Source organism: Vidua macroura, chromosome 3 (genome assembly GCF_024509145.1).
Source record: "Vidua macroura isolate BioBank_ID:100142 chromosome 3, ASM2450914v1, whole genome shotgun sequence".
In the NCBI taxonomy this organism is placed as follows: domain Eukaryota; kingdom Metazoa; phylum Chordata; class Aves; order Passeriformes; family Viduidae; genus Vidua; species Vidua macroura.
This window is the reverse complement of record NC_071573.1, coordinates 86,565,561-86,585,025: the sequence shown is the minus strand read 5'-3', so window position 1 is coordinate 86,585,025 and position 19,465 is coordinate 86,565,561. Positions and strand designations below refer to the sequence as shown.

The following is a 19,465-nucleotide window of genomic DNA, read 5'->3' as shown; positions in this document are numbered from 1 at the left end:
TAATGGCAAACTGTTTTTGAAGCATTAATGAAATCTAATGTTGCAGCTTGTTTTTTAGTGTTTACATTTATCTCTAAAGTAAGTTTTACAAAGTTGATTAAAAGACTACATCAGAAGACTACATCTGACTTTTAAATCAGAAATTAAGTGTTTTGAGGAAAATACTATTCTTATAAACACACCTATTGTTGGCGATTTGAGAGAACATTCTATTCATATAATTTTACTATTTTTTCTAATTAACTTCTATGCTATTGCAAACATAAATTGGTATTAACCCATAATTTGATTGGCATTCATTTGTCAAAATCTCTTAAATATTTATTCCTTATATCCAAGACCATTTTCCCTCATGTTCTTATTCCATTCTTCACTTTTGCAATCACCTTTCATATACACCACATTTACTACAGGCTTGAGCAAAACTTAAATTAACATCAAGCAGGTAGTGCTGGATTTGTCCTTCATCATGAAGCAGTTCACATACATCAACTGTTAAATGAGGATAAGATATTTGAAAACCTGTTAATATGCTGAGGGAGGTACATAAACATGCTGAACACAGAAATCACAAAGATGTTTTAGGAAAGTTTACAGAACTTTTAATTAAAGTGCCATCTGCTATGTACAGACATAAAAGAATTTCTTGGACAGAATACACACAGAGGCATTACGCAATAAGCTTTGCTTCTTCCTGACACCCATCTCAAGTAGTGCAGTGTGTCTTTTCCTCAGAGCTGCTCTAGGCCATGGTCTTTCTTGAATTGCATTGCTATCCTTGTATCCCTAGCTGTACTCTGTCAACAATGCTTCCCTTTCATGCCACAGTTCTCACTTAACACTATGAGTATCATAAGGGCAGCTGCATCAATACTTTTTCCTCAGATGTAAGCATTCAGGTTTTTAATAGGTACTTCCATGGAACTCTCTCTACTCAAACCATGTCATGTTTCATGTCAGCAGTGGAATTTTACATGAGTTTCACATGATTTCACTCGTGGAAGAACTACAGCATCCAGGTAGAAAGCAGAGCAGCATGATCTCTCTTGCCATCTACTGTCTTCTGCCAGGACTTGTACCAGCATTTCTCCCAGTAAATGTACATTTCCCAATTGAACAGTAATGACTGACAATTAAGCGAGACAATGTTAACATGAACTTTGCTTAACAAAGAAACAGTTTTTACAGCTACTAGCAAATATTTAATTGCCTATTGATATTGTCAACAAATAAATAAGGTGGGGTTTCTTTTTTTGGATGTTCAGCACAAGTCATGTGAACAATCTTGTATAGGTACTCTGGATTTCAAGTGACTTCTCTTAGGAACTTAAGCATTTGAGAAACATCAAGACAAATAGTTCTAGATCGTGGAAATTACAAGCTTGGAATGTATTATCAGTAATTTTTCTTTTAGAAATTGGTGAGGAGGGGCTGATAAGGTAGATGAATTACATTACATGTACAGAGGGGCCTTTAAAACATGTTTTGATGGAGAGGCATGTTTCAGTGATTTTCATTATTATTTGCAATCAAGTTGGAATTGATTGCTAATTCTGCAAACTGTTGCAAAAAGCTATTAAATTAACATAAATCTGTTTACAGTATTTGCTGCACTCTGGGTTTAATAATGAATAATAATTTATATTATTAATAGAAATTATAGTATTACTATAAAGATCATTTATTTGAATTTACATTTTTAAAGGTCATCAGGATTAAAATTCAAGAATTATCTCCTCTGATTATCAAGTACAGCAGCATAGTATTTTGCCATCTAAAATATGTGACCACTGATCCTTACTTTTGAATTTTAATTCATTGATATTTTGTGATTCTAAGATGGAAATAGCTGTGATTTCACATGAAACTTGAGCATATTAATACCTTTGACTATATGAGCAAATCTTCTGAAATCACTGGTGTATGAAGTTATAGACATATTTAAATATTACACTAATCCATGGTCTCAGAGAAGTAAAGGATTATGGTATTTTGAATTTGATTTTCTATACTAAAAATCTGAATTTTACACACAGAAAGTTATTCCAGAGTTAAAACTGATGAAATGAAAAACAGCCCAGACTTTGAAGACAGTAAGTTCAGTAGAAGTGGAATTAATTCTATTTAAAATCTATTCATTTTGATTTTTTTTTATAGTCAACTGAGTTAAAAACTAGAAATTCGTGAAACATGGAAAAATGGAACTGTCAAATATTTGACATTTTAAAGTGATTGAATTAATATTTTTCTGAAGCAGAATTTTTTTAAAGTCTTATCAAGAAGTACTAGTATTCTTACAATTCTTTTACAGAAATCTGCAGGAAATTACAGTTTGCATTGTACGTCATTTTAGTATTAATTAATATAGCATAGAAAATGAAGGATGGTTTAATTCAACTAATGCTGCAATCATTTTAATTAGTTTAACATTAGATGGCCTGAAAGATAAAAAGTTATTAGATATTCAAACAGAAGAAAAGTTACAGCTGAGGTCATTGTTTCTGTATTTCTGACCTTGAGTGTGTGTTTCATTCCTCCATTTTTCCAAAAGTGCTAACATGTTTGCATATTTGTTTCTAGCATATAACCTTTAGAACAAGTTACTCTTTAAAGCATTTACTAGTGCTGTTTTATATGCACCCACCTGTAAAGCTAGGTATCTTACTCATTGAAAGCATAGGGCAAGAAAGAGCGATAAAAATTTTCTGAGGTAAGTTAAAAGTGGTTTTCTATTCCTATAAAATAACTCCTTCATACATGTTCTTTAAAATGTCATGACTTCAAAGTTTGATAGCTGACAGGACTGCGGGGTTAGAAGCAAGGTCTGTGAGTCCAATTGCAAAGCTGAGGATTTTTCCCTTTACAAGTTATTGCCTCTTGCCCCGTAGGACTAGTAGGTATTGGACTTAAAAGCAGTGACATTTTTAAATGCAGAGCAGATGCTACTGGCTTGGGATGAAAACTTGACCATTCTAAGGGTCAGGAGGTATAATTTTATAGAGAAAAAGGCAATGCTGCGAAGAAAAGTAGCAAATATTTTTATAAGTGCTTAAAAGTTAAGCTCATGCACAGAATAAAAAGTGTGAAGCCATCTCTAGTAAAAGTAGACCTTATGAAATATATTGAAATCAGACAAGATACAATAACAAATATCCCTACTGCAGCATCTATTATGTATTTCTTATATATATATACACAAATACATATCTCAATAGAATACTGTTATACGTTTCAGGATGTGAACGTACTTGTAAAATCCCAAATCTACATGATAAATTTAAGGACATAAGATATTCTCTCTCATATGAGATAAAACATTAATTCAGAGCAATAAAGATTAAATTCTGTTCAATGTCCACTTTTGTGGTGCCAAGAAATTAAATGTAAGTTTAGGATGTCGTAACACCTCAACTTTATATTGAGACACAGCTAAGATACTGCTGTCTCAGCACTATGTTTTGGGTTTAATATGCCTATAGAATCATAGAATTAGTAAGGTTGGAAAAGACTTCTAAAATCATCAGATTCAATTATCAAGCCATCACTGCCAAGTCCACCACTATATCATGTCCCTAAATGCCACATCTACAAGTCTTTTAAGTAACTCCAGGAAAGGGGAGTCCATCACTTCATTGGGCATCTTATTGTATTGCTTGACTAGCCTAATCTTTCCTAATGTCAAATCTGAATCTCCCCTGGTGCAACTTCACACCATTTCCTCTTGTCCTGCCACTTGTTACTGGGGTAAAGAAACTGACTCCCACTTCACTACACCCTCCTTTCAGGGAGTTGAAGAGACCAGCTCCTTTTTCCAGGCTAAACAACCACACCTTCCTCAGCCACTCCTCACAGCACTTGTGCTTCAGACTCTTCACCAGCTCTGTTGTCGTTCTCTGGACTCACTCCATCATCTCAATGTCTTTCTGGTAGTGAGGGACCCAGAACTGCACACAGGACGTGATGTCTGGCCTCACCAGTGCCAAGTACAGAGGGACAATCACTTCTCTGGCCCTGCTGGCCACACTATTGCTCATACAGGCCAGGATGCCACTGGCCTTCTTGGCCATCCAGGCACTCTGCTGGCTCATGTTCAGCTGCTGTCAAGCAGCAGCCCCAGGTCCCTTTCTGCTAAGCAGCTTTCCAGACACTCTACCCCAAGCTTGTAGCGCTGCTTTGTTGTAACTGAAGTGCAGGATTTGGAACTTCGCCTTGTTGAACCTCATGCTGTCATTCTCAGCCCATCGATTCAGTCTGTCAAGATCTCTCTGTACAGCCTTCCCATCCTCCAGCAGATCAAAACTCCCACCCAAATTGGTGTCATCTGTGAACTAATTGAGTTCAATTCCCTCATCCAGAACATTGATAAAGATTTTAAACAGGTCCAGCCCCAATACTGAGAACTGGGAAACTCCACTAGTGACCATCTGCAAACAGGATTTGACTCCATTGACCACCACTCTCTGGGCCCAGCCATCCAGTTTTTATGTAGCAAACAGTCCATCCATCCAAGCCATAATTAGTTCATTTCTTCAAGACAATCCTGTGGGAGAAATTGTCAAAGGCTTTACTAATGTTCGGGAAAACTGCATCTGTAGCCTTTCCCTTACCCACTAGGCAGGTCACCTGGTTGCAGTCCATCAGGTTGGTTAGGCAGCACCTGACTTTCCTAACCTCATGTTGGCTGGACCTCATCCCCTGGTTGCCCTGTACCTGCTGGGTGATGGCCCTCAGGATGATCTGCTCCATGACCTTGCCCAGCATCAAGGCCATGCTAACAGGTCTGTAGTTCTCTGTATCCTCCTTCTGGTTCACATTGTAGCTGGAAGTCACATTTGCCAACTTCCAGTCAGTTGACACTGCCCTGGTTAGCCAGGAATTCTAAGTATCTTGATGACCACTTTCACCAGCTCCCTCAGTACCATTTAGTGGATTCCGTCTGTTGCTGATGTGTTTTTTAATTGTCTTTTACAACAGTAGCCAGATTAAGTTCTACTTTGGCTTTGCCCCTCTAATTTTTTCCTTATATAACCTCATGGCATCCTTGTAGTCTTCCTGAGCCACCCGCCCCTTCTTTCAAAGGTGATACGCTCCCTTTTTTACCCTGAGTTCCAGCCAAAGCACTCTGTTCAAACAGAGCAGTCTTTTGCTCCAGTTTGTTTTTTGGCATATGGCAATGGCCTGCTCCTTCATCTCTAAGATTTCCTTCCTGAGGAATGTCTGGTCTTCCTGGACTCTTTTTCCCTTCAGGACTTTGGTGACACTTCCAAGCTAGATAACTGTTGTCCTTGCTGTTGTTTAGTTCCACTTGCAAAGCCTCACACTATTAGGCCAGGGCACCTGAAAAGTCACAGAGAAAATGTGCCTGCTGCTCTAGACATTAAGTAACTGTGTTCAGCCAGGGCAAAAGTGGACAGGGAATCCTCTATATTGTGCATCCTGTCTGCCTGTCAGGCCTATCACAGGGAAAGTAGGGTGAAATTCCAGTGGTGTCTCTTTCTTTCATGCTCTGTCAGTAATCAGAGGAGTTCCTCTACCTGGGTGCACCTCCCCAGGGGTGTGTTCACCCCTCCCTTCTGCAGAGCACACCCTGCAGCTGACTCCTGAGTGTCAGCATGTTCCCTGGAGCACCGTGGGCAGCTGCATCAGTCATGCTGGGTGCAGAGCTTAGAGAGGCTGTAACTTTCTGCCAGGTGGATGCCACTGCTTCCTGGTTGAGTTTTCAGGGTTTCTGTGGCCTTCCTGCATACCCTGCGCTGACTGCCATGCCATGCCCTGACTGGTAGTGCTCCCTGAGGGATTCTTTTTTGGGGGTGGCTTGCTCACTGTTGCTTCTGGCCCTGCCAAGGTCTTGTCAGCCACTGCCACACAAGCTGCGGGCTCCTGGCAGCTCTCTTAGCTGCCCTGATATTCCCCTGGTTTGGGAGACCCCATTGTGCACTGTGTCAGAGAGCACCAGAGCCATTTGTGCCAGCAGTGGATCTGCTCACCTCAGTGATTTACATGCAATGTGAAACAAGCAGCAACCTGAAATGCGATTCATTTGAAAGCAAATCCTTTAAACCAGGAATAATAATTTAAGCATAAGCTGGGCTGAACAGGCAAAAGATTAGTCTGGCCCCAGGATCCTGCCTGCTACAGAGCCTGTTAACAAATGCCTAGATGAGTACTTAATAGCAAGGTATTTATTTAGTAGCTATTCCCCTGTTATGCATCCTAAATTCCGACAGGTTTGGGATGTACAGTCAGATTTTTTATCTTTGTGTGCTGTAGCCTTAAAAGATTTTTTTTTTTGTCTGTGAGTTCATCTAATCACTCTTTCAGTTCACATAATATTCTGTCATTTATAACCTCCTGTGGTGACAATTTCCATCATTTAACTATGCCCTGTGAGGGAAAAAAAAGTGCCTCCTATTGTTTGTTTTAAATATACAATCTAATAACTTCATTTAATGCCTTAAAATCATATATTACAAGGAATAACAATCACTTCTGGTTCACTTTTACCATGGCACTCTTACAAACATTATCAGAGCTCCCTCAACCACCTCCTACCCAGACTGGAGGGACTTACCTTATAGAAGCTGTCCCATGTTCTCCAGAGATCCCTCTAGTTCCACTAGATCTGTTAGAGATCAGAACTGCGTACTGCATTCAAAATGTGGGCATACCGCAGACTTTTTTAGAGTGGCGTAGTCATATTTTCTGTTTTGCTATTTCTAAACCCCTGCTGAAAACTAATATAACTGAAGAACACATCATGAACTTGACATGCTCCAGCATCTTTGAATTAAAATATACGCATGAGTTTTCTCCAGTGCATAGTCAATAGAAAGATGTTTGCTTATATGTAATTTTAGATATCATTTAGCTGTCTGAGAGATCAAAATATAGTGCCAGGTTCTGATGTGAGTTATACTGAGGATATTCCATTGAAGTTGACAGGTCCAATCAATATACAGCATGCACAGAGATGAGGTGGATTCATGATATTTCCTGAATACTACATGCACAGACTATAATTGCAACTGCTCTCATTATGTAATTTCTAGGAGATATATTCTAGCTAATACATTTCATGTACTATATAGTCTGTGTATAATTCAGATCAAGTAGTGTAATCCAAATTAATTGTATTCTTTTTTATTGCACTTTAAAAACATCAAGTAGTGTGAGAACATAACAGAATGTAAATTACTTCAAAATGTAAGAAGGTTCTCTAGCAGTTTCTCTTTACAGTACTATATCTGACTGAAGGGAGAGGCATTTCAGATTTGGAGTTTTCAACTAAAGCATGCCACATCTGTGTGACACACCACAGACAGACAGACGTGATGAGATTTGCCTTATATGCCAATGAGAGCAAAAAGCTGCAACATTAACTGAATAATTTTACTGTATATATTTTACATACATGTATTTTCAATATCATATGTAATACAGTGTTATAAACATCAAAAGTGCTGCAAGCATCTCTACCTCTGCGTGAAAGTAGAAGGAAATAAGTACAGCACTGTATTTGGTTGTGTTTATTTTGAATCTAGAAGAAATTTACCTTCATATTTTGGTTTTGGCCTTCAGTCCCAGAGCTGATCTTTGCCTTATGTTGAGATTTAGTATAACACTGTCTCTGTTTCAAGGCTTTTAGATTAAAGCCACATAATCATTAGTGTACTAACACTGATCATTGTAGGAGTCCTTTTCTACCATATCTGAAAGCTGAAGACTGTACCAACTTTGTCAGTGGATAGAAGATAACCCCATTGTTACAACTCTTGTACCTGTAGAATATTGGTGCTGCTTCACATCAGGAAAATACACACAAACAAAAAATTTCTGAGGAGATGAAAGTAGATAGGCTAGTAATCTTTACTCATTTGTTCAGGCACTTTCTTGGCACCTACTTAAGGCACATACTCCCCAACACCTCCTCTATTCCCTTTTTTTAGACTGTGAAAAAAAAGCACTTGTCCAATCTCAAACAATTTATTCAGTTTTTAATGCCAGCAGTCACATTTGTCTAAACATTCTAGCTGGCATGTGACTAGCTGAAATGGATACCAAAGGAGTAAGAGGACTTAAATTCTGTATTATTCAGTGCAGTAAATTTTTCTGAGACTTCCAGATATGTTGTTATGACAAATGCAAATTATCTGTTGCATTGTGAATGCATCAAACATATTGCAGATTAAATTTGAAGCATGTCCACAGAATCCACTTGTGGGCCTTGAAGACCACAGTGGCCTCCTCTGCAACACATGCCCTTTTACTATTGAGTGGCCACAATCCCTAGAGCTCGCTGTTCAGATGTGGCACAGTGCAGACCATCACTCTTTCCAGAGTGTCTGTTTTCATGTTCTGTGCAGTGTGATGCATGTATCCTTCTTCCATGCACTCCTAGCCAAAACCTCAGTGAAAGACTTTGGGTATTATCTCTAGAGATTATCATCATCAGCTGGCTTTTTTTTAGGCAACTTTGCCATGACACAGGTGTGAATTCGTTAGCTGTAATTTACCATTCTGAGCAATTGGTTGTTATGCTGTAATTTACCTTTCTGACAGTTGGTTGGTACATACCAACACTCAGGAAGATTCAGATGAGCAGTACCTCACATGGAGTCCAAAGAGGCTACATTCAAACCATTTTTAGTTTGAAAGCTGAGCCGAAACATTAATAAGTCCCAAGATAATAAACCTGACCAAAAGACAAGAACGTCAGTGCTAAGACTAACTTAGAGACTAAAAAATTCACTATGGAAGTGTCTCTTGTATTTTCTTTTTCTTTTAACAAGAGAACCTCCATTTCCTAAATCTGTACTTGACTTTGTTTGACTCTAACCACAGTGATTTTCCCACGTCTTAAAATAAAACTGAAAATTGTTAAGACAAAAAAGACACATTACTTTATAGTGATATAGAATTTAGCTCTGTGAATTACAGAGTTTTCAATATACATCTTACATCTACCAGCTTAGCAACATCTGGATTGTTTAGATTCAGTTTTTAACCAGATCATAACATCTATAAAGACCTTTGTGTTTAGCTGTTTTGCATTGCATTTGCTCATAGCTGGGCATACACGAAGTCATCACATCTCAACTGCTTGGTCAGATTTGTTGAATTGCCCCATTTTAATTAAGTTTCATTTATTATATGAGATAGGGAGATACCCAGTACTTAATCCTTAATGGGCTTTGCCAGACCTCCTCTCCAGCCATTGTACAACTCTGGAGAATCTTAAATCCAGGGGATCTTTTCTGTTTTATGTTAAGATGTTTTGGCCATCAAGTGTCTCTTCTAACATGCTCATCAAGGTACTCTCATCAACTCTTATCAAGGTACTTAAGCAGGTCATCTCTCTGTCAGTCTTGACTGTGGCCTTTATTAACAGTGAATTGGCTGATGCATAAAACATGGACAGCACATATATGAAGCCCTGTACTGTAGGCTTTTTGTCTGTAGTTCAATGATTAGAAAGCTCACCCAAGATGGGACAAACCCAAGGTGAGGTTCTCATTATTGCAAGATTCAGGACCATTTCTAGAGGAGAGAATCTCTGTGCTGCAAGAATGAAATGTCCATGCTATAAGAATGAAATCGTTAGGTGTAGGGCATTTTGGAGTAAGGAAGCTAGTCTAATTCCCTCTATTCATCAGTAATCTTATTCTTTGCTATTATAACTAAATATTGACTATCTGAAAGAGAAAGACTACTCTGTTTTACATTCTGTAGTTAAGGTTTCCATGGAAGAGAAAATACCTAAGCGAAGATGTAAAGCATCGATCCTTTCAACCCCTTGTCACTGGCTTGTTACTAGGTGTCAGATCTCAGTCAAGAGCCAATAGCAAGCTATTTTCCTACTTTTTCCTACTGAGGTATTTGTATCAAATGTGTTTTTAATGTGCAGCCTGATAACCAGTAAAAGATTTGGTGCAGATTCAGCCAGGATGCATGCTGACTCACCAAAGAGAGAATAAGGAGATAAGGATTGCTCTTATTGAAGCAGTTGTTAATTGGCCAGTCAGGTACAAAAGATAACATCTGATCTAAAAAAGAGACATCTCTAAGGAAGAAAAATAATACTTATTTTAATTAAAAGGGGTGGTCAGATAATCTCCCAAATAAGAAAGAAATCAATGTATTTGAAGAAAAACAGATTAGATCTGTTTAGGCTTCTGGGAAGGACTTAAAAAAAAAAAAAAAAAAAAAGGATTGGTTATAAAAAGCAAGTGTCTTACACAAGAAAAAGGACATAACCTGAGGCCTAACATATAGAGAAAATAGAACTCTTTGTAAACTGAATTCTTAAGAAATTTTGCAGACTAACGGCTGGATAAAAGGGGAGACATAATCTCCATGTCAGTAGAGTAAATGTCAGTTTTATTTTATTTCTTTTTTTTTTCTTATAAACATTTGTGTCCTGTTTTTTGATTGGTTGTTTGTTTTATCTCAATTTGGCTTAAGTTTGTTTTTGAAGTGTAAGGAGACAGAAAAAGGTCTTTACTTCTTTCTGTAAAATTGTACACTAGGGCAGTAATTTATCTCCAATTGCCATAGCCCACGGCATGTTCTTCAAAGAACCCATGGATAACAGTTGTAGGATATGCAGTAGGATTGTGTAAGAGCAGCAGGTGGTATCACAAGATACAGGGGAGGAGATGCTGACAACTATGAGGGTTCTTAGTCATACAGCTGAGATATGAAGGAACAAATATGAAACCTGAGGATCTTCAGAGAACATGTAATACTGAAATTTAATGCTTAATCTGCAGAGTAAGCAACATTGAATGTGGCAGGAACTGGAATGCAGATGCCAAACCCTGTCTCCTACTATGACTACAAAGTCCATGCTTTGCTTTATCTTCTGGCCCTATGCATAATTCTACTTCAACAAGAAGGCGTGAGGGTGCTCTTACTCCAGAATATGCTGTAGTTTGCAGTTAGGTCATATGCTGTAATTTGGGGTTAGGTCATATGCTGTAGTTTGGGGTTAGGTCATATGCTGCCAATCCTTATCCTTTCAACACCCCTCAAAAACAGCATGAAATTGCATCTTCTCAGAACCATTGAGCTGTGAGATAAAAGGGAGACTCTCCACTGTTTTTTCAGTGTCTGACCACTTAACATATTTGCTTCTGCCATTCTTATTATGTGTTTTAACTTTTTTCCTACATTATGGTCAGTATCTCTGAAGCCTGATCCAAAGCATGCTTTGAGGAGGTTGGACATGTAATGGTTTTAGTTTTGTCTGCCCATATAATTAAGGATAACATAGGATGTTGTAACAGTAACACTGATAGAAGCTCAATCTCTTCTCTTTCCCTCAATTGTTTCACACCTGTTCCTCTCCCTGCTGGTCACGGTGGCCTCAAAACTTGAACTAATGGTACTGTGCTTTATTGCTTGTCTTTTGGAAGAAACATTAAAAATAGATACCAAATTTTGACATTCTTAATTTCCAGGATAAACTTCTGAGCCCCTTACCCTTCCCAGCCTCTGGCCATAGGCAATTTACAAGGTTCCTTTTTGCTAGAAGTCCATATGAATAACAGTACAGTATGAAAGATTTTTTTAGGTTGATCAATTGGAAAGCACCATATGACAATTTTTCCTTAGTTCACCATAAAGTTACATACATATCTGTAGTCTAAACAAAAGAACAGGAAAGATTTTACTGATTTTGTGAGGAGTGTGTTGCATTAAGAGTGTAGAAATAGGGTGGAAAATAAACTCTTCTACTCTCCAGCTCAGAGATCAAAGGGGCTGGATACAGCTAGGCTTAATTTCCGATTATAACCAATTCAGCACTCTTAAGTCTGATTGCATTCAATGAGATCTCAGATGTACCAGTACTGTGGGTATCATTCTCAATTGCAGATTCATCAATTGTGTGGTTTACCAGCTCAACACTATAAATCTGGTCCAGGTCAATACAAATTTCCATGAACACAGATTCACAAATAATGTGGTTTACTTGTAAAACACTAAGACTGATCATGAAGTTTAATAGGAACTTTCATGAACACAGATTCACAAATAGCATGGTTTGTCAATTTGACACAATAAGTCTGTTTTAGTTTGATAAGAACTTTGCTTCACATAGTTTCTAAGAACTCAACAAGATTTCCTAGACAAGATAGGAAGGGACAATATAACCTGGGAGGGATAACCTCTTGTCTGCACCCATCATTCTGAAGGTCCACGAGGAAAGAAGACATAATACTCAAAAATTCTAAATGGACACCAACATCCTTTGGCATTGTGTACACAGTACTTCAATTGTACTTTCTCTGAGACCATCTACAGAGTCAGACAGAGATAAAGCTACAGAAAGTGACTGGTTTCCCTCCGAGTTTTTGATACAGCAATACTCATCTTAGGAGATTTTCTCTATAATTTTGAGAAAGTGGTGTTGTTCAAATGCAATCCACTTGGCTTGTTAGGACACAGAAATAGAGCTGAAGGACTATCATTTATCCAGTGGGGTTGAAAAACATGAATGAATCCCATAACTCAAATAATGATATATCTGTGTAGTAGCAGTAATACAGAGCACCACTAATCAAGAACTGCAATAGGAGGAATACTTCTAGTATTTGTTTCATCCTGGTTTTGTCATACAATTTATTTAAAATTTCTTTTCATTTTACACATTGATACACTTGCAGTATGCTATTACAAGGGCTACTATTGATTATAGCACAGTTCAAACATACAGTGTGCTAGATCATGCCCTAAACTGTATGGACAGGGAAATATAGGAATTAATAAAATATTACCACAGCATTAATACTCACTTCCATAATTCTTCTTTTGATGAATCATTTATTTATTGCAGCCAAACAGATAACCAAGCCAATTTTTAATCCTTCCCATGAACTTTCTTTAAGTTGTACATTATTAGAAAGTTAATCTAGCAATGTATGCTTATAACTGCAGTGTCTCTGTTACAAATCCTACTTTTTATGGTTTAATATCTCTAGTTTAAATCATATTAAAATAAAACTTGTTTTTTGGCCCAGATACGTGTTTGTTATACAAAACACTTATTTATATAAGATTTACTTTTAATATAAAGAGCAGCGAGAAAATTAAATTTTCAAAGATTACTGTTTTCTTTGACAAAAAAGATATTCACAAGTATACCTTTGAGAAAATTAAACAATTCAATGTCTGAATTGGAAAAGTGGCCTTAGTCTTTGGGAAAATTAACTCCCTATAGTATTCTGGTTGGAAATCCAATTGCAAGATATTCATCACCCAGTTCGTTCTTCTGATACCACACAAATGTAGACGTCCTTTTTGGGACTTTTGCAGTATTTTAGACATGTAGTCTTAAGGCAGTTGGTTTTTTTCAGTTTTATTTCTTTATCATTTCCACAATTTCATGGGGTTTTTTTGTTTTGTTTTGTTTTTGTTTTTTTTTTTTTAGTTCTATGAGGGGAAAGAAAGCCCAAAGTCATGATGACCTAATGTTAATCATATTAACAATTTCAGGGTAAACAATGTTTTTTTACACTGCAGGTTTACGTGTGACATTATTAAGGAAAGTGTGTTCATATTCACATATCCTTTGTCTTATTTTTTTCTGTTTTTCCTTTATATTCCTTTTTTTTTTCACTTTAGGAAAGACTGTGGCAATAAACCAGATGTTGCCATATAGTGCTGACAGGAATAAGACTGATCACAGAAGAAATTGTGCATGCTAAGGGTTAGGTCATGTCTCAGATGTATGAACATGCTCAAGTGAAAGGCGACTCCTGCAGTTGAGCCTTTTCTATGACTTCCCTGGGATTTTAGGTCCAGGTGTAAAGAATCAAGCAGGTGTGGGAAGGACTTCACTAATGTGCCAGCTAGAACATCTGAAAAGGCACAGTGATATTTATAACCTGCTATTCATAGGGGCCACAAACTTTTTTCTTGCCTTTTGCTAGCTAAAAAATTCTGATGTTTTCATTTTCCATGTGCTTCTTATCATTATATGTCATTCTTTACTGAGAATGGGGTTCCAATACCAAACTCTGTCCCAAAGGAAAAACAGCATCTAGATAACAGAAAAAAAAATTATAGAAATGTACGCACACAAGAATTAAGAAGAATTAAAATCATCTTAGCAGAAATAATAGTATAATTTCTTAAATTCTGTGCAGTTTGCTTTCTACAAACTGTAATTAAATATTTAAATAACAGCTTCTTTCTGTTATTTAGGTAATATAACAAAAAGCTTTCTTATCCTAACTTAACCAGTTATCAATCAGCAAAGATATTACTAGAGTAGGCTACTATCATAGATGTATAGCAAGATCTTAACTCTTTGTGATGATCAAAACCCAGGCAACTATTTGGATCACTAGTTGCTAGTCTGGGGAAAAGTGTTTGCTTGGGTGTTAGCTTCCTTTGTCTCACAGAGTCTCCATAAAAAAAAAGTTAAAAACTTTAATTTGAAAAATATTTCTTCAAAATACACTAATAAAGTAGACAGCATATGGTATGAGGTGAAGTCCTCACCTTAAGTGAGTCCTCAACTTAAGTGAGTGTGTCTGATAACAAAGTCAAAACTAATTTTTTTATATAGCATGAAGATAAAATAAGCAAACCAATGCAATAAGATGTATATTATTAATTATATTTAAAAAATGCTAAGTGGTTAATAACCATGTCATGAGACCACGACAAATACTGCAAACTAAAGGAAACAGTTTCTAGAATATAAAATGTGGCCTGATTTTCATTGTCAGATAGGCAATTGTGTTGTGGGTGAAATTTTAGTTTTAAAAAGATGGTCCTGTCTTAAAAAAACATTTCCATATCTGAGATAGTAATATAGGTTTTTTTCAGTACTGAGCATAGTTATGCAATATTGCATAATACATTTTGTCAGTGAAACTCACTTTTTTTTTTCCTTCCATATAATACACTATTAAAATAATTTTCTGTATATCATTTGGCCATCATTTTTGTTGCATAGAACTAGGAAGTTCACCTTAAACTCTGAAAGGGTACTGAAAAGACACTCCCATATTCCACTAGCTGCAAGACTCCTTGGAGAAGGGCACACTTACAGATAAGTGTTGGAGCTGAGGGTGTTCTTGGTCCATATGCCATATTAGCTATAAATCTATAGGCTCAAATTGCATCCTATTTAGACTTTTCCCCCCTATTTCCCTGATTTCTCTGCTTTTTTCCCCTGCCTCAACTGCAGGATGACACAAGATCTGCAATGTTGAATCTATGCTTCTTGGGAATTCCTTTGCTTCTATCATGGGACTTCTGCCAGGTTGATTAAATCATCTGTAACTCAGTAGAAGAGTACAAAAATTGCTGATAATGGGCATGAACCTACATCTGTATTTGCTAGATATTTTCAATTCAATTATTTCCCTTGATATAAATAGAACATGTGTTAATAGTACCTGTCACTCCTTTATAGCTTTCTGCATAACAAGAAAATCCACAGGAATAATAGGTGCCCTTTTGCATATTCATATGATAACCCTAAATGTTAGACACATAGTCAGAGAAGATCACACTGAAAAGGAATGAAGCTTCTAAGTATGAGATAGATTCTGGTTAGACCAGAAGAGTTGCATTACAAGAGGGACAGATCATAGATGGAGTACTTCATAAAAAGCATTGCATTGAGAGGTACTAAATGCAATATATCCATTTTTATTCCGTATTTCCATTCTTTATTTACTTACACCTAAAACCAAATCGTTACTTTATGTCAGGAAGTCAAAATTACCAGCATCTTTGAGGGAATTAGTAATCATGCATTTGCTGTTCTGCCACAAATTGCAGTTATACTTTTCTTCTGGTCCTTCTCATTAGTCAATCTCTTTCATGGACTTAGTGTAACATTCTGTGCAGCTTCTGTTAGCCATAATTTCAACAGACTACAAATATATTTATTAATGAGGGTTTTTTTTTTCTTTTTAACTGCACTTATAGAAGAGAGAGAAGGAACTTATTTAATGAATTTTGATCTGCAACATATAAAAACATAATGCTGCTCAGGAAGAAATTGAAGTGTATTACAGAAAAAAATTAACAATAAAATGTAAAAAGTGTCCATATTAGACTGACTTGGCTCCTGCCATGATGTCTTATTTTGGGATCCAATTAGACTGCTTTGTTCATTTCAGACTGCTTTTGGAAATTCTACAAAATTTTCAATAGTATTAAAAATTTTTTGCAAAATATGTATTGAACTGTGGTTCAGCTACTCTATGACTGGAAATTTCTATTTGTGCAAGTGACTTGACAAACTGAATGAACCAGTGTAAATCTGCTGACCTGCCCATGATTTATAGTACTTTATATATAATTTTAACAGATGCTTTGTTTTAAACTAAACTGGTGTCTGCGATTTTATAATTAGAACTTCTTTAACTCTTGTGCATTTGACACCATCTGCAAGGATTTAGTGCTAACTGGATGTATTGTGCATCCAATGCTTTTCAACATAGGGTGAATTCAATTTATTAAATCTTATTCTCAGAATGAATAATACTACCCTTTTGTTTTCAAATATGTCAATTTCTCTATCCATCCTTAGTATTTAATCAGCAAAGATAAACACATTTCATTTGGCCTTAACTGTGTGCCACAATAAGAGAAGAGACAAGAAAGCTAATAAAATAAATTGTTTAAGTTATCCAGAAGATAATGCTTTTGAGTTTAAAATATGTAACTCTATTTTTCAAAGTGGATGTTGATTTAGGCTGTGGCTCTCTGAAAAACACAATTTGCAAGGGAAAGCTAATAAACTGCTTTAGTGGCTTGAAGAATTGGTGATTTTCTCTCAATTGTTTCCCTCAGTCACTGTTTGTTTTGTTTATTACAGGATTCTGTTTCGAAGACAATAATGTATAAGGGTTACATCTGGTGTGTTCAAAAACTAGTGGCACAAAATGCTGAGATGGCCTGGGGTGAACTGCACTCTGAGAGCAGGCTTTGGGATAACAAATTGCCTTTGCATGAGGGCCATGGCATATAGAATGACTTACAGAGGTGTGTTGTCAAGGCAGAGGAGGTGAAAAAAGGGTGGTCACAGGGACTGGAAATTTTTATTCCCCCTCCTGGTTTCTTCGACCTTCATTTTTCTTTTTATTTTTAAGTCATTTAGTGACCTGAGGTGAAATGGACAGGAATTGACAGCACACATGCTGCTGCTGGCAGCAGAGTCACTGCAGTTGCTCCTTGGACATGAAAGGAGGGAAAAAAAAGATGAAAGAAACCCAGTTGTTCTCTAAATATAACACATGTAAAGATAATATGTTTGCTTCAGTTGAAACCAACCCCTTTTTCCTGTAGAAAATATTTCCCTCTCCCCACTGCAGTTCAGGAATCAGGAGAGATGATTTTTTCTCCCCCTCTCCTTCTCCTTGCTTGCACAAAGAAAACGTGGGTTGATACCATTTTTATTGTTCTGCTGGGGTGGGTTTCAGACCTCGCATTAGCATATTGAATGTCTAATTGAATTCGGGGGCTGTGTTAATCATCATGTTTTGTTTATGGGTGGTTGGTGAAAGGTGCCACCAAACGACTGCTTTGGCTTGGGGTTAGCTTGGTGCTGCCACCCCAAGAAAAAGACTCGAGAAGGGGGAGGGAGCCAGGGAAAGGCGAGTTGGATGAGTGATGTCTGGAGGGCGAACTCGTGTGTCTCTTTGGTGATGTGTGCTGCTGTACTGAAATCCACCCCTCTGCTGGAGCTAAGGCAAGAGTTGGAGGCATCTGATGCTGCCGTTTCCAGGGTGAAATTTCTAAGGCTGCTAGCTAAAAACAACAAGCAAAAAAATCCCAAATCCTCAGCAAAAATAGCAGTCAGAACAGAAGATCCGGCATCTCCCGGTCCAACTGGCATAACCCAGGCAGACATTTGAGAACCACATGCTTTTAACCTAGCCACACACACGAAACGGGGGGGCGGGGAGTGGAGAAAGAAACGGACCAAAAAAGACACCACAACTACAGAACATCACATTTCTCACAAAAGGCCAGAAACAGAGCCGGTAGGAAAAGGGGAAAAAAAAAAAAAAAAAAAAAAAAGAGAGAGAGAGAGAGAGAGAAACAAAGCCTCCCCCTCTTCCCCCGATGAGTTTTTCGCAGTGCTCTGGTGAGGCTCGGAGGTGGCTGGCAGCGCAGGGGGCGGCTGCTGCCGCGGCTGGCGGGGCTCCGCGCAGCAGCGCCCGGACGCTCAGCACCGCCGCCCGGACAGCTCCGCGCCCGCGCCCGCCCTGCCCCACAACAAGTCCCCGCCGCTGTCCGGGAACTCCGCGGCGCGCTCCTCGCGGTCCCGCTGCATTGTCTCCTCACGGAACCGGCCGACAGGCGTAATTACCCCCGTTTCCCCCACCCCCTCCTCTCTCTCTCCTTTGCAGGAACGACTCTTTGGGAACCTGGTCCACCCAGGGATGTAAAACTGTGCTTACCGATGCATCCCATACGAAATGCTTATGTGATCGTCTCTCTACCTTCGCCATTTTGGCTCAGCAACCTAGAGAAATAGTAAGTAACAAAGAGGGGGGGGAAAAATCCAGTTTTAATGCAAAAGGGAATGCGGGGGGGACTGCGGGGGCAGGGGGGACCTGGTCCAGCTTTCTTCTCAGGTATATTGCAGACGTTGCATTGAGGAATTGTTTAATATTGCAGGTAGTCAAATGTTAGTCTCCTGGTGTCTTCAGTGTCTCAGATAAATGAATTCCAGATTCTGTGATACAACTAAATCCTAGTGGAATTTGCATGCTCTCGAACTCTATAATTTTTTTAGAGAAAGCCTTGTAATTGTGGTGCAAATGTGTAGAAAACTTTTGTATTGAACGATTAAGGGAACGTACAGGTCTCTATTATTACTCTTGGTAGGAAAGCCCTAGATACTGTAGTTAAACAGATTGCAGATCTGCATTGGACATTTTCAGCACAGATTTTCTATGTAGTCTGTTGATATGATGTAAGAAAAATAATCAAGTTTTCATGAGAAAGAGGGGACATTAAGTGTATGAGCAGACACTCCCATTATTATTGAGTGTAAAAATAGCTGTAAAGCAAATATTTGTGAAGTTATCTTGCTAAAGCATGATTTCATTTTCCTGGTTTTGGAAACATATGAACAGACTCTTTTTAATAGCAAAGTAAATCCATTTGGGAAAAAAAAAAAAAAAAGTGGTTGAAATAAAATACTACTTTCTGCCTGAGATCTGGCCTAAAAGTATATCTGTCTTATATCCTATTTGGGTGACAAAAGGTATCTTGATAAATGTAATTTAAAATATATCCCTGAGACTTAAAAAGCATTTAGGTAAACCAGGCATGATATCCTTTAAAACTTTTAGATCTAAATTTTTTCCATATTTATTAGAAAAACCCATGTCTATTTCAGAACATGAGCACATATATATAAAGAGGAAAAAACTGACCTGATATCTGAGGATAATAGTTTCCCTTACAGCAAGGAAAGCTAATTTGT

General features: G+C 37.7%; 1 protein-coding gene across 1 annotated transcript in view; it reads left to right on the top strand.

Moving 5' to 3' along the window:
- ADGRB3 (adhesion G protein-coupled receptor B3) overlaps window positions 1-19,465 on the top strand; it is a 452,974-nt gene that overhangs the window by 336,451 nt on the left and 97,058 nt on the right. The window contains exon 17 of the mRNA XM_053973447.1: window positions 18,381-18,507. Within this exon, the coding sequence (XP_053829422.1) occupies window positions 18,381-18,507 (127 nt within the window). The remainder of the gene's footprint in view (window positions 1-18,380; window positions 18,508-19,465) is intronic.